This window comes from Hypomesus transpacificus, unplaced genomic scaffold (assembly GCF_021917145.1).
Source record: "Hypomesus transpacificus isolate Combined female unplaced genomic scaffold, fHypTra1 scaffold_225, whole genome shotgun sequence".
Taxonomy (NCBI): Eukaryota; Metazoa; Chordata; class Actinopteri; order Osmeriformes; family Osmeridae; genus Hypomesus; species Hypomesus transpacificus.
Window position 1 is genome coordinate 175449 of NW_025813760.1, and position 14549 is coordinate 189997.

The following is a 14549-nucleotide window of genomic DNA, read 5'->3' on the forward strand; positions in this document are numbered from 1 at the left end:
ACACCACACACCACATAGACACCACACACCATAAACACACCACACACAACACACCATACACACATCACACATCACACACCACACACACACACAACACACCACATAGACACCACACACCATACACACACCACACACAACACACCACATAGACACCACACACCATACACACACCACACAGCACACACCACACACCACACACCACACACACACACAACACACCACATAGACACCACACACCATACACACACCACACACCACACACACACACACAACACACCACATAGACACCACACACCACACACACACCACACACCACACACCCCACACACGTAGACCAGTGGCTTTTGTCACAGCACATACCTTCACTCCATCCCTGCAGCAATAAAACCACACGCTCCCATTTCCTCTCCTTTATCCCATTTGTATTTCTAGTCTCCACTCTCTCTTTCTCTCTGCCTGTTTCACCCATTTTCCAGCGTTTTTCCCTTCTCTATCCTGGGTGTGAGGCCAGAGGGATCATCTGGGTCACTTGGCACAGTAGCCCTGTAACACTGATGTCACCATATCTTCCTTTCTCAGCTAAATGAAAAGGAGGCACCCTCTCCTGTTCACTTCTCAGACACTGAGCCAGAGGGGTAAAGAGATTCTTACGTAAGAGATCCGACAGTCCTCTGAACACAGTTTGTACACAGTTGCGTTAACAGCCACGGAAGTCACATTCTATCATTAGCAGTGACTGTAGGAGCTGTAGACATTGTAAGCGTCGTTCTGTCATGCAGTCGTCTGACACCAACACGTCTCACTCCTACACACACACACACCTGGACATCTGGTCCGGACAGACGCCTTCCTGTGCCTTATCATCAAACAACCCCCAATTGCAACGCTTTCAGTTCAGTATCCCTGTTCAGGACTGTATATATCTGTATCCATTTTTTCCAGTAGATTGGTGGCTGGTGGCCATTGTCATAGTCCAGAATCGAACCTTTTATAGATGCAGGCCTGTTTGGTGTAGCTTGTTTTAGTCGACAGCAGTGTTTGTCCTCTCAGGCTGTTTTTGGATGGCTCAGTGTGATTTTCTTAATGTGCCTTGCTTTTTCTTTCCACCATTGAAGCTAAACCTGTCTGCCATGTTCAACAGTGTTTGTAGGAATGGCCTACATGGCATGCGTTTTTCACACAAAAAAAAACGTTTGTAACATAAGTGTCTTGAACATAATGTATTTCAAAGCGGCGGGGACCCATCTTAATCCAGTTGAGTGTCACTCTACTTGTCTCCTTTCTCTCATCCCCTCTAATGTACAATAAAGAAGGGGTGAAATTAATTTCGCTGAATTATTCATTATGCTAAGACCTATCAGCTGTCTGTTCCCATCAATGCATATGAAGTGAAGGGGACAAAGGGAAGCACGCTAATTAGGACAATTGAGATGTGCCCCATCTCTGCCATTATGTTAGAGACTGCGAAGCGAGGCAGGTGACACTTAATGGAAACCAATAAAAGCTCTATTGAATTCTTTCCCTCTTCCCAGATATCTGTTGTTTTGGTGTTTGACCCTGTTGTAAGTATATGTGAGGAGCTTAACGTACTTATCCTCTGGTCTTAACGACAGCCCCCATTAAGGGCCTGTGCTGTCTTCCATGTTTAAAACAAGAATTAAGTTGTTTTGTACTGTACACCTTTTAAACAAACGGTCATGTTGCAGTCAAGTGTCTGTGGTTTGTGTGTTAATTTATTTTTGGATGGCTGAATGTAATTTCAGTTAAAATTGCATTCCGAGCCTCTCAGGAAGACAGAAGTTCGACGACTAATAAAATGATTACTTTTAACCATCGTTTTCACCCTGTCTCTCGGTTTACTGCTTGATAAACTCCTATGGGGAGGAAACATGTTTGAATAAAGCTTTTAGAGGGTCAAAGGCTCTCATGGGGGGGAAACCTGTATGGCCTTGGTCTAAGTGTTGCCTTTGGTCAGTCGTAGTTTGAAGTTTTAAATGTCCTCGTTGAAATCATCAGACAGCTGCACACGTCAGTTATGCATGGCACACTACTAGGTAGGATTAGAGTTACACACATCCTGCATGCCATGCACTTTAGCGGGTAGCAACAAGCACGCAGCACATACATGGCATGGGGCTCAGTGTAACTCCTTGAGAAGCTTGCATCAGACAAAGTTGTTACTGTCCAGTAGTCAGATATTTGTTGGGGGTGGGGGGTTCAATAGCCATAATTATCCGTTAGTTGTCATTCATCATGTTTTTGGAATATTGCTGTAGTTTTGTTTTTGGTTCTATCATTCAACTAATGTAAACCTTACTTTGGGAAAGCAAACTGTGCCAGATAGTACTGTATCTGAGTAATGTGTACAAATCATAATTTGGACTCAACTTAAACATCTAGGAAACACACTCCACAAATGATGCAAAACAAAAGCTCAATTGGACATTTCTTTACTTTGTGTTTGTGTACATATTTCTAAATGCATATTTGGGAAACATAAAATACTCCTTTGGATTACAGAAAAATCCCAAATTGCATGTTAAATTGACCTCCTGATTAAATTAGTCATCATTTGTTTCTCTATCTGAAGAGGCCAAGTAGTATTTTCCCATGATGCCACACTGGCTCTGTGATGCGTCAAACCAGGCATCATCTTCTCATGTAAAAATATAAGTAACAAAGTGCACCAACAGTCCTATGTAAACAACACATTGATGAACATGGGTGAAAAAAGCATGTTCCACTGTCTCAGGACCCGAAGAAAATCTGCCACTGGAGGGGGTTTACACCCCCAAAAATATTGTAAACTTACACAAACAAATTTGAAAAGAGACCAATACTATCACCATTACGTTTATATACACCCACTCTCACAACATTAATAAGGACAATTAATAGGATTTACTTTGAGGGTTTTTATCACTGCAAACAAATCACTGGACCAAGTAGCAGTGAAAACGTGTTGGCAACTCAAGTTTAATATGAACTGTTAAGGATGTTGTGGGGGAAATGCTATGCCGGTATTGTCAGTAGACTTGGTCCCCCTGGCATGGCAAGTCCTAACAATTACGCCAAAAGGTACAATCGGCAGTGTTCTGTCCTGAAACGTTAACACTGTTTCTCTTTCCTCACCCAACTTCCTTCATGACCGGACAATATTTGGTGAAGCAGTCGTCTACTTGTCAAATTGTCCGAATTACACGTTGAAAATCTGAATTGGGACATAACCTGTTTGGTCTCTGTCTGAATTGAGGAAGAATCCACAGCTCATATGGTGCTCTGGCAAGTTTGAAGAGAACTCAAGAACTATGAACTATGAGGGCCTCTTGCATAACCATGGAGGTCCAACTTTATCACTCCGGTATCACATTCCACCGCCCGTGTTGCCAAACATGAGGTACCTCTTCCACACCGTGGTGAAACCTAGAGTGTATATGGTGGTTCCCAAGGCTTTGTATAGGTTTTTGAATCAGTGCACTGTTAGGTTTAGTTGGGTGGGGGTTGGCAAGTGTAGCCATTTCAGACGTTTGAGAATCACTACCAGAGTAAAAAAAAATCACATGTTTTATATTCAAAACAAGGCCCTGAAAACCCTGCAAGGCTTTCCCAAATGAGAGGTGGCAGTTATTCTCTGCTCCCATTGACCTGCTGCAACGCTGCTATCGGTGGTTTGAAACAACATTGTTGTAAACTGTTTTGTTTGGGACTAGATGACTGCAAACGGCAGCCATTTTGCGGGAACCAGCAGGGATTGATATGGCCATAGTAAAAACAATAAAGTACATTGACAATAATATTCCAGATAATTACATCAACCTTTAAAACAGGATTGAAGATGTTCAAGTGTGTTGATGTTCATTCCCCAACTTATGCTATGCTTATTTGCTAACAAGATTTACATTGTGACAGTTGTCTGTGACCCCTCACCTACTAAAAGCGAGAGACAGGCTGAGTAGGTTGCCCAAGCTAGGGTTGCAGGGAAGGGTTAGCGGTGTAATATGAAACACATTTTGGGTCGAAGATCCAATGTAAAGCAAGTCCTCCTAACCCTGCTCCTGGAAAACGACCCTGGCAGTTTCCAATCCAACCCAAATTGCAACAAACATGATACAGCTTGTCAACCAACTAATCACTAAAAATCAAGTGTGCTGGATAAGAGTTGTAATTTGAATCCACGAGACGGTAGGGACACAAGGTTGGGCAGCCCTACAGATGATGGATTGTAAAAGGTCTTAGAAACGGGTAGGTCTGTATCTGAGGTTGAGGTAGGAGACAGTATCCCTCATTGAGGGACACTGAATCCATGAGGGTTTCCAGGGACACTGAGGAGAAAACAGACAATAATATATTTCTTTCTCTCCTGACTGATCCCTATGACCCGCACAGAACTGCAGGTTCATTTGCGGCTTATCAAATACGCCGGTTCGACATTCTACAGAGACATCATTTTTGAAAAACAAATAGCCACTAGTGATCCCATTGGCTTATCTCCACCTTGTGGCTGCGCTTTGGGTGTGTAGCTGCCTTATCAGAAATTCATTTTTTACAAAGCTGGCGGGGGGGGGGGGGGGATAATGGGGTGTGGTCGCCTCAGGCAGAGTAGATGTTGTAAGGGGTGTATCCTAGCAGAAACTCCCCCACGCCTACAAAGTACATGACCTGGGCTATTCCAAACAGAGGGGCGATGACCAACGCCCTGCAGCCGGCGCCCTTCAGGAACGCTCCCGGACCCTCCTTCTTCAATATCTTACTGCAGAGACACAGACAACCTGGGAGTCAATCACTGTCAACAAGGAACAAAGTCAACATTTGTGTTCCGGGGGGGGGGGGGGGGGGGGGGGGTGTACCTGATGCAGTCTACCACTCCGCTGTAGGTCTCTTCATTGGCTCCCTTGTTCAGCGACTGGAGCCTGGTTTTGATCACTGAGGGAAACAAGAAAACCACAACAAGGCTAGGTCAACGTCGAGACGCAAACGAGTTGATGCTCTCCTTTTTGCCATGTTGGTTTTGGTTGCACTTCGGCCCCACTTACCGTCACAAGGGTTGACCGCCACGGCGGCAGTGGACCCGGCCAAGCAGCCAGACAGGAAGGACCAGTAGAAAGGAACGCTGGTGTCCTGGGACGAGCGCTCGCCCAACTGGTTCAGGTGGGCAAAGAGCGGGAAATAGACCACCGAGAACGGAATGTCCCTGACATACAGAGAGAGAGAGATAGAGAGAGAGAGAGAGAGAGAGAGACATAGAGAGACATAGAGAGACATAGAGAGACATAGAGAGACAGAGAGTGAGAAAGGGACAACATCCTAAAACCACAGAAACACAAATCCCAGAGACACAAAGTACTCTAGCTAGTACTCTAGTAGGTGCACAACCCTGTTCTTTCTGAGCATTTTGTCCTGTAACCCCACACACCTCATTCTACTAATTAGCGGGTAAACAAGCTAAATCATGTTTGTTACAACCCGCCTTGGAACGAAAACCTACAGGAGGGTAAATCTCCAGGTGAAGGATTTGAGAGCATTGTTAACTATAGAATGCATGAGGAGTCAGGCTGTCTTATCAAACAAAATTTCCCCTGCCGGGGGATCCCAAAAGTGTCATCTTCTGATCTCACATCACCCACGCACTCTTTGAGGATCTACAAGGGTTGCCCCCCCCCCCACCCTTCCTCCTCCCTCCTCCCTTCTTCCTTCTCCCTCCCTCCTCCCCTCCCCAACTCCCCCCCTCCTCACCTCATCAGAGTGGCCCCCAGCCCCTGGTACAGGCCTGTGATGCCCTTGGTTCGCAGCAGCTCCCTGGTGATCTGGGTGGCCGACGCTCGCAACAGCTGGGGGGCGGGGCCGGCCGTGTACGAGCGTCTCAGAACGGCGTTGGCTCCTCCCACTTTCAGGACGGGCACCATGTTGGGCATGACTCTCTGCTGGGCCACTGTTTGTAGAGAGAGAGGGGGGAGGAGGGGCGTGTTCAGCTGGACCCAACACTTCAAACCATGGGCTGTGGGATCACTGTCACAGTATGTATCTCATCCCTGATTGGTAGCTACGACAGTAGGGGGACTATAATACTAAACTAAATTTTCCCTGATGTGTGTCTGGAGCCAAAATGGCGTCCGGCTTCCTCACCAAGCCTGCCGGCATCTTGTAGCTGGATCTTCAGCATCTCCATGGGGGTGGTGATGATGACCTGGCACATTCCTGCTCCACATCCCGCCAGCATCTCTTTGGAGACCGTCAGCCTGCCACTGAAACACACACATTGATATGAGTGGGTACATTAGACACAGATGTACATGCAGCGGTCAGTCAAGTCTATTCAAGTATTGTGAATATTTTGCTTACCCGTCTTTACTAAGCTGGTGGCGGAAGAAGTCGTTGGCGGCCAGTTTGATGGCCTTCTCTGGGGTCACCAGGGTAAGGTTCACTGCAGCTCCTAGAAATCACCAGCAAAAGTCAGTCTAACCAGATATTTACACTGAGGGTGCTTAGCACAACTATTGCAGATATATTGACTTGATTTCGACAAACTTTGATGGAAAAATATTAATTTCACACTGAATTTCTTTATATTCTTAAACAGTTTAGACCAGTGGTTCTCAAAATGTTTCTGTCGGGACGTAATTTCAAGAATGATATCCTCTTAATAAGCGCAGCTAGTTCAGGCAGGGCAATCGGGCAGTGCATGTCATCCATTTGTCGGGGATGTAAGGCGTCGTACTCCACCTTCTTGTTTCCCGCCCACTACCACACCCATATTAGCAGCACATATCCATTGGGCCACGTCCGATAAGTCGTCTTAAAAAGACGCGCGGACACACACACACTCACCCCGGTTGTTGTATGATCAGTGTTGCTGCCACCCTCCACTGTCCCCTTTTCCCCCTTGCTGTCTGTATGTTCTATCCATCAGGGGGATTATATCTCTATTGCTACCTGCCTCATATTTCATGTACGTATGTAAGGGAGTGCTTCCCTTAGATCATCCACTCCGCCTAAGTTAAATCTACATGTCCATGTCATGTCACAATAAATGCTCAAATATAATACGTGATTGTCTTGACTAAATTATAGAATTATACTACTCCATACACCTGAGGGTCATGTTCTATAATTTGAGAACCACTGATTTAGACAAACTAGGCTGAACATCAATGCATGGGCGAGAATCTGTTTGACGGTGTTAATCGTTCACAGGGAAGACAGAGAACAGGCAGAGACGGTAACATGTAGTAATAAATTGTGTTCAGAGAGAAAGAATAGACTTAGAACAGCAGAGGACAGCAATATAGAAAATATACATTGTTTTGCCTTTAGTGGGGGCTGTGCCATTATGTCTAGCCTCAACTGGCCATGGGCTTCTAGTTAATCTGCAACATGAAGAACAGGGATGCAAACAACACACAGAGTAGCATTTCACACTGAGACCCATGAGAGTTATTTTCTTTAAAACCACACAACCCATAGGCCTCTTGCAAACATGTTTAACACGTCAAACCCTATCCTTGCTCAACCCCAAACTCGCAGCCAACACATCTAAAAGTCATTCAATGCAGGGTGATGGGGGAGGGGGGGAAGGAGGGCGGGGGAGGGAATACTGACACCTGAGTCATACCCCCCAGACCTGTCGAGGCAGGTTGCCCTGGAGACTGTATTAGCTACAAGAAATACCTCATATTTCAAAGTTTCTATCAACTTTGATTACTTTAAAATCTGTAGGGACATGTCTATTTTTGCCGTTGACTGAACAAAGTCGAACCTATCTTGTGTTAATGTGCCTAAAGCCTAGTTGTAGCATGACTGGACTTTATGCAGTACTGTTGCAGGTAATGGTCGACGTCAAATAGTTATTCCAAACTGAGAGAAATCCGAACAGAGAGAATGAACCCAGCTTAGCATCTCACCTCTATACATTCCAAAGTAGCCCTCTGATCTCACCGTCTTCATGAGACAGTCCATCCTGAGAAATGGAAGAGAAGATTACAACCTATCTTGGGGGGAAAAAACTCTGCTTAAGAACCTTGCAACCAAAAGAAAAGCCCATAATCTATACAAACACAGATAGAACCCTTCATACAACAACATTTAAATAAAGTTGTGTTGTCCTATGGAAATTGGATCATGGTCAGGTGAAGAGACACACCCAGTTTTCTAGAAAATTCCTAATAGTGATAAAGACTTGGGCTCTACATACCAGTCAGCAAAACAGGTTTTGACGGCCCAAAACGTGTTGAATAAAAGGAGCTAGAAGTTAGCTTACAGAAAACCCGTTCCCAAACCTTCTTTCGAAAGGCTAATGAGGTCATGTGTGCTTGTGTGGTCTCACATGTTCTTATAGAGCGGCTGCCCACATCGTTGGTTCTGCAGACGAGTCTTGGCCAGGTCGATGGGGAACACACAAGTGACTCCTACTATGCCTGCTATCCCCCCGTTGATCAGTTTGGCTGGGAGGCTGCAAACACACACACACACACACACACACACATTTCAAATACCAAAACATTCCCATTGTCCGAGCAGAAACACTCACTAACATTATTGTCAACGATGGCAAAGACACAAACGACAAAGAAAAGTACAGACTGACATGCACTTTGTCCGAAAACTTGATCCTATCTACATAAAAATGTAGACATAGACTACTGGACACTGTGTTGGAAGGTGAGTGTTTACGTGTGCATGGATCTATATGCATGTGTTTTGTGCCTGCAGCTTAATTGACATGCCCCTACATTCCAAAATAACTTGCAAGAGCCTTCACTTTACAGAACCCCCCCAGACAAATTTAGCCACACGTGTGTTCATTAACCACTTGTTTTCTGATTGATAGCAAACTAAATTCAATTCACATTAATTCAGTGTCATTATCCAATAGACTTCCACACAGTCATTAACATTCTTCTTACTTTGACCGATGCCTGTTGAAATGACCATAATCTGGGGACCTACCTGATCTGTTGCTGGGCCATGGTGCTAGTCCTGTGAGTTGGGAAGACAGGAGATCCGGGGTGTGTCTGGGGCTGGAGACTGAGGCTGAGCGTGTGGTCACTGGAGGAGGAGAGCAGGCAGCAGATTCCCCAGGAGTTACTGAGAAAGGCAGAGTGACGAGAGTTGCAGAGTTATATATATAGTCCAGCTCGCACGCCCCGGGGCTGCCAGCATGCAGCCCTGGTCCTGCACAGGACACTCCCCCTCTTCACTCCCCTCCTACTGACACAGCCAGCAGGTTGACATGAGAAGCCTTCTCTCTCAGGACACACAATGAACACACACCCACACAAAGTAGATCCAAGACGATTTAAATTCCAAATACCTAAACACTATAATGATGCAATACCAAAACCTGTTCAGACAAGACACAGGTAAAATTTGAATTTAAAGGCTGTGCAGGGTGGTTTGTGGAATACATTTCAGATTGACTTTTAATAATAACTTTTATTATTATATATACTTTTTTCATCTTTTTGTAAAACAACAGTATTTTGAAGGTTATTATAACAATAGCACCCAAGAGCTAACAGCTTTTTAAAAGATTAGATGTTAGTTTAGATAATAGGGTTAGTGATGATCTTGTATGTGTGTTACATTTGTATACGAGTATGGGTGTAAGGGGGCCTCTTACACCCATGTAGACGACAAACACACCATTATTATTACATATTCTGCTCCTTCTCCCCCTTCTGTATTCATGTTATCATCCTGTTGAGGGGTCATGAGCTCATTTTCTCAGCCTCATTCGTTTACGCTCCAGAGGTATCTGTTTTGTCCCAGTCAATATCAGTTGTTTCTCCCCCTCGCTGAGGGGGCTCAAGGTCAGCCCTCTCACCCTCCCTGATGGGCTACACTCGCTCCACATTTACATCCTTATTGATGAGCCATAGTACAAGCAAGACAATACAATGGCTCTCTGCACAGCTTTTCATGGCACAAAAGCTTTAATGTTTCGGATTTTTTCCGACATTTCATTAAATACATGTTTTTATTAAAATAACGGTAAAGACACTGAACCGAGGTCAAAGCTTAGAAGCAAGAGAGACAGAATTGATAGCCTTCACATCAGACATTATGATTCATAACAAGTCAATTTTCCAAAAGTCACAGAACATAGATTGTGCGTGCTGTCATGTTCCACAGGTCCTCTACAATGGTAACAACAACACAGTGGTTGTCATTATTGCTCCCACGCCCCACGCTGACTCTCTTACCCCCTGTCTCTCTCTCTGTCTCTCTCTCTCTCTCTCCCACTGCACAAACACCTGAAGCCCACAAATACCAGAAGCACAATTAGCAGCCCCACTGCTACATGGAACTGGAGGAAAAAGGACACCTTGGGTTGGGACATCTTGATCGTGGTGATAGGCTGCCATGATCTGGTGGTAGAGACATCCTTTCACCTTCTCTACAGTCTCACAGGTGTACATCCCAGCATTAGACCTGGTGGCGTCCAGGTGGTAAAGGTCGTTGTCTTGGACACTGTGCTTGGAACTTGGCTGGAGAGGTTGCCTAGCAGAGTGCCAGCTTCCTTGTGCCAGGTTGGAGTGCCTGCATGGCAAATATACTGTGTCTCCTGAGGAGAAAGACTGGTGGGTACATTCCGAATAGACTGCAACGCAACAACTGATGTGGAGAGGGGGGAGACGGGGGGGTTAGCTATTTGGGCATTTTGGGCACGTTTGATATATTTGGTTAGACTTAGAGCATTTAATGTGAATTCATTAAGTGAAAGATTTACCTGTTAAAGGACACAAAGGGCTATCACCGGACTGTAGACTTTGAATCATGTTCCTGAAAAGGAAAAGGGTGGCATATCGATGACATTTGAGGGTAACAAAACCATGTTACTTAAATGTGATAGTTATTTGATTTCCCATTGGCAGAAAGATAAACTGGGTGAGAAATTGAACCCCTGAACATCAAGTGTGACATGAGTCTGATGACCCTGTTATGGTGTGATGCACAATAAGAACGTGAGAATGTCCAGAAGCTTAAATGCTGGAGACCAGGGGCACAGGAGTGCAGCTCCAGGTTCCTGTGTCCCAGGCACAGCGAGGATCTCTCCCTCAGTCAGTATGGGAATCATAGGGGCTGCAGGCCCTTAGACGCACCTCAGGATTTCCGGACTCAGACTCTTCAATGAACTGTCCCTGTGACAGAAATTCACAAAAATACAAATCTAATAGCAGAAACACATGAATAAAACATCGCCCCATATATATATTGTAAACTGATAATACAACAATATAAAAATGTAACAATATATATATATACTGTTATGACTATTGTTATGATTGACATACCGTGTTGGAAGACAGGCTCAGGGGTCTGGAACACCTGTACCTGGCCTTCTAACTTACAAAGCTTAATCTGGTGGGGAGAAATCTTCTGAGAGACACTGGTGGTTAGTGTCTTCACCTCAGACGGCACCAGGGGAAGGATGTGGCAATGAAAAGCCAGAGGGTGGTGAGCAGAGACATGCTGTATGTGTTGGTCATGCTCAAACACAAATAGTGTACTTTCAGTGGGGCAGGCAGACAAGTGAACCTCAACTCAACTGCAGGGATAAGTGTGAGAGCCAGTCATGTTATAACACTAAATAGCTCTACTATTACTACTATAACACTAAATTGATCTACTATTATAGCATGCCATGTAATTCTTTATGATGTCATACTAGAGCTAGCGTTTCCATCCTCTCCAATCTATTCCTGAACCTAAACGTTTTGAGCTATTTATTCATTACAATTGATTTAGTAATTGATTATCTTGTGTATGGTATTGTAACTAAGTTTGCAAAATGTCACATTCAAATAAGACAACAGGAAAACAGATTTCTTGTTAAGGCTGGCATCCAGATGAGCAGTGCTGAATGATAACACGGACATAACAGTTTGAATCAGCTCCTTGCAAAGGGATTTCTTCATGGAGGAAATTCTGGCTTGCTAATTAACTGCAATGCACATATAAATAATATAAAATCGTACAAATAATTTGTATTTTAAGTTCACACTGAATCAACAAACCAACATCTACCGGTACTGCATCACGGACACCGGCATTACACTCGTGCTGCACAGTCCAAAGACTTTCAAATTTGACATTTCCACCAGTCAAATTAGAGATGCTGCTTTCCCCCAACAAGGGGCGGGGACATGACACAAGGGCAAAGTACCCACATGCAAGGGCGTAACCACGCATTCTTTGAGGGGGTCGTGTCCCCCCCAATATTGAGAAAATACAAATCTGTCCCCCCCAATATACAGCAGAAAATTGTAAAATATATGTTCTCTTTTTATGAACCCAGTCAATGGATCGGTCTTATGTCTTATTTATTTTCAATGTATTTCCGTTTGTTAAGAAAAACATAAGTGTGTGAATCCCCCCTCCCAATTGCACACTTCTGTGATCCACCTTGCGTCGTTCTGCGTTGTCATGGTTACCTAAAAATATTTCGTCAGTCAGTTGAGCGCAAAGAAAGTAACGTTAGTTAACTTATTGGAGAGGGCTAAAAATCGAAAAAACTTGACCAGCAGCCAAGCATATGCGTTTTTTTTTCAGACAGTAAGTAACTTGATACCTAGCTAAATGTGTAAGCAAGTAAAACCTGTAGTAAAACAATGCAGGCACTGCAATGCACTGTCTCAGAGAAATTTCACTATTCCTTTAGAAGTGAATTCAAATGGTCAATGTAGTCTTTGAAACTATGTTCTAAATGTGCACTTTTTCATAGGCCTATATAAATTGTAGGCAATGCATGTATAGCTAACAACAACAAAAACTCGTCACCTTTCGGCGAAATTCGCCGTTTTTGATCCAAAATAGGTCAATTGTGTGATTCATGTAGCTAGATCTGCATTTTAAAAAAAGGGTTCCTCCAAGTAGCATTAGCCTAGTCTGCGAACGCAAACTGTCATGAATATTTTTTTCAAGCTTGTTGTTTGGTCAACCAATGTCAACATGACACGCACGCTTTTCATTTCGAGTCATCGAGTCTGTAATTTAACTCCCAGAGCCCCAGACATGACTTCCGAAATTTGTGGTCACGAAATTCTAATTCGTGGCCACGAAATGCTGTTTTGGGGATAACGACGTAGTTTAACTATATTGCGGGCAGTTCTGCTATACCTGTGTGGGCCTACCCAGAGCAAGCTAAAGGTGCAGTCATGGACAGAGAGATGATTGTATTGTATTTTAGGCTGGTGAATGACCATGGTAAAGTTGGTTTAAAGTTGGATTTCAACAGATATTCGGACGCCCAGTATTCTGTTATTTTAACTGGTGTTAGCACCGCTACGACCGGCCGCTAAGCCAATGCCTAAACAACGCGTATGTTTAGGGACCATCAACAAATTACGCGTTTCAAAAGTCAATGGCTTCTCAACAACATGAACTAGGAGTGTCAAAATAATGTTGAACTGTTGAAGATGTATGCATACATGCTGCAAAGCCTTTATTTTGTTCATTTTCATCTCAAGTTATAAAAAATTATTTATTCAAAATAAACCTTCAAACTTCAATAGCGTTTTGGTCATGTGACCTATAATCCTCAAATTAATTTCAGTGTTCACTGACTATGCGTATATATATTAGTTTTTTTTTTTTATATATATATATATATATATTCCCCGAGGAGCATGCCCTGGACCCCGGAGGGGGTTTGGATCCTTGTCACCTTTTTCACCCCTGATGAGTTTGCACCCCTGAAGAAATATGGGGAAGGATATTCATTTGGACCCCCCCAATGTATAAACCATGGTTACGCCGTTGCCCACATGGTCTTTTACCATCTGAATGCAACAACCCTGTGGAAAGTCACTGTCCTATATTCATGCATCTGCATTAATAAAAGTCATTATGTACTCATTTAAATAATCCAAATTTGAATGAATATCTCAATTAATTTTACTAAACTTAATGTGCAGAGTAATCTTTATTTTTAATGGACAACTGATATTTTCAACACAACTGACATTGAATAAATGATTGTTAGCTGACCACAACATGACAAAACAAGTTACCTATATCATAAACGTTTCTTTACTAAAGAGCTTGATATAAATTAAAACAGATAACAGTTAAACAGTCTTAAAATTAAGGTTTTACAGAATGGTATTTATATACTAGCCCTGGAGGTTGACCAATACGACCTACTTCGTACTGTAATGCATCTACTGCTTCATCGTTCAGGTCAAATGCTTGTTGTTGTTGTTATTATTATTGTAATGAAAATCATGCCAGTGTATCACGCTCCAATTTATCACATTAGAACTGAACACTTCAAAACATACAGATAAATGCTCAACACAAACCTTTTCATAAATATACAATACTACAACCCAAATACCTATTTTACCAGCAAAAAGCTTACAACACAGTACAGCTTAGCTCAGTATGGGTAAACCCAAGCAATGTATCCTAGCTCAGTATGGGTAAACCCAAGCAATGTATCCTAGCTCAGTATGGGTAAACCCAAGCAATGTATCCTAGCTCAGTATGGGTAAACCCAAGCCATGTATCCTTGCAGTAAGTAAGAGGTAGAATGCTTCCAAAATCTGCCC

The 14549-nt window shown here is 43.5% G+C and overlaps 1 protein-coding gene across 1 annotated transcript; it reads right to left on the minus strand.

Annotated features, from left to right (window-relative positions):
- Positions 1–4547: 4547 nt before the first annotated feature.
- slc25a55b (solute carrier family 25 member 55b) lies at positions 4548–9211 on the minus strand. The gene is made up of 9 exons (XM_047014162.1): positions 8944–9211; positions 8321–8446; positions 7899–7954; positions 6340–6430; positions 6124–6242; positions 5734–5929; positions 5034–5191; positions 4848–4923; positions 4548–4750 (listed from the first exon to the last, which is right to left on the minus strand). Exons 1-9 carry the CDS (start codon positions 8961–8963, stop codon positions 4591–4593), a joined length of 1002 nt encoding a protein of 333 aa, XP_046870118.1. The 5' UTR covers positions 8964–9211; the 3' UTR covers positions 4548–4590.
- Between the last annotated feature and the right edge of the window lie 5338 nt (positions 9212–14549).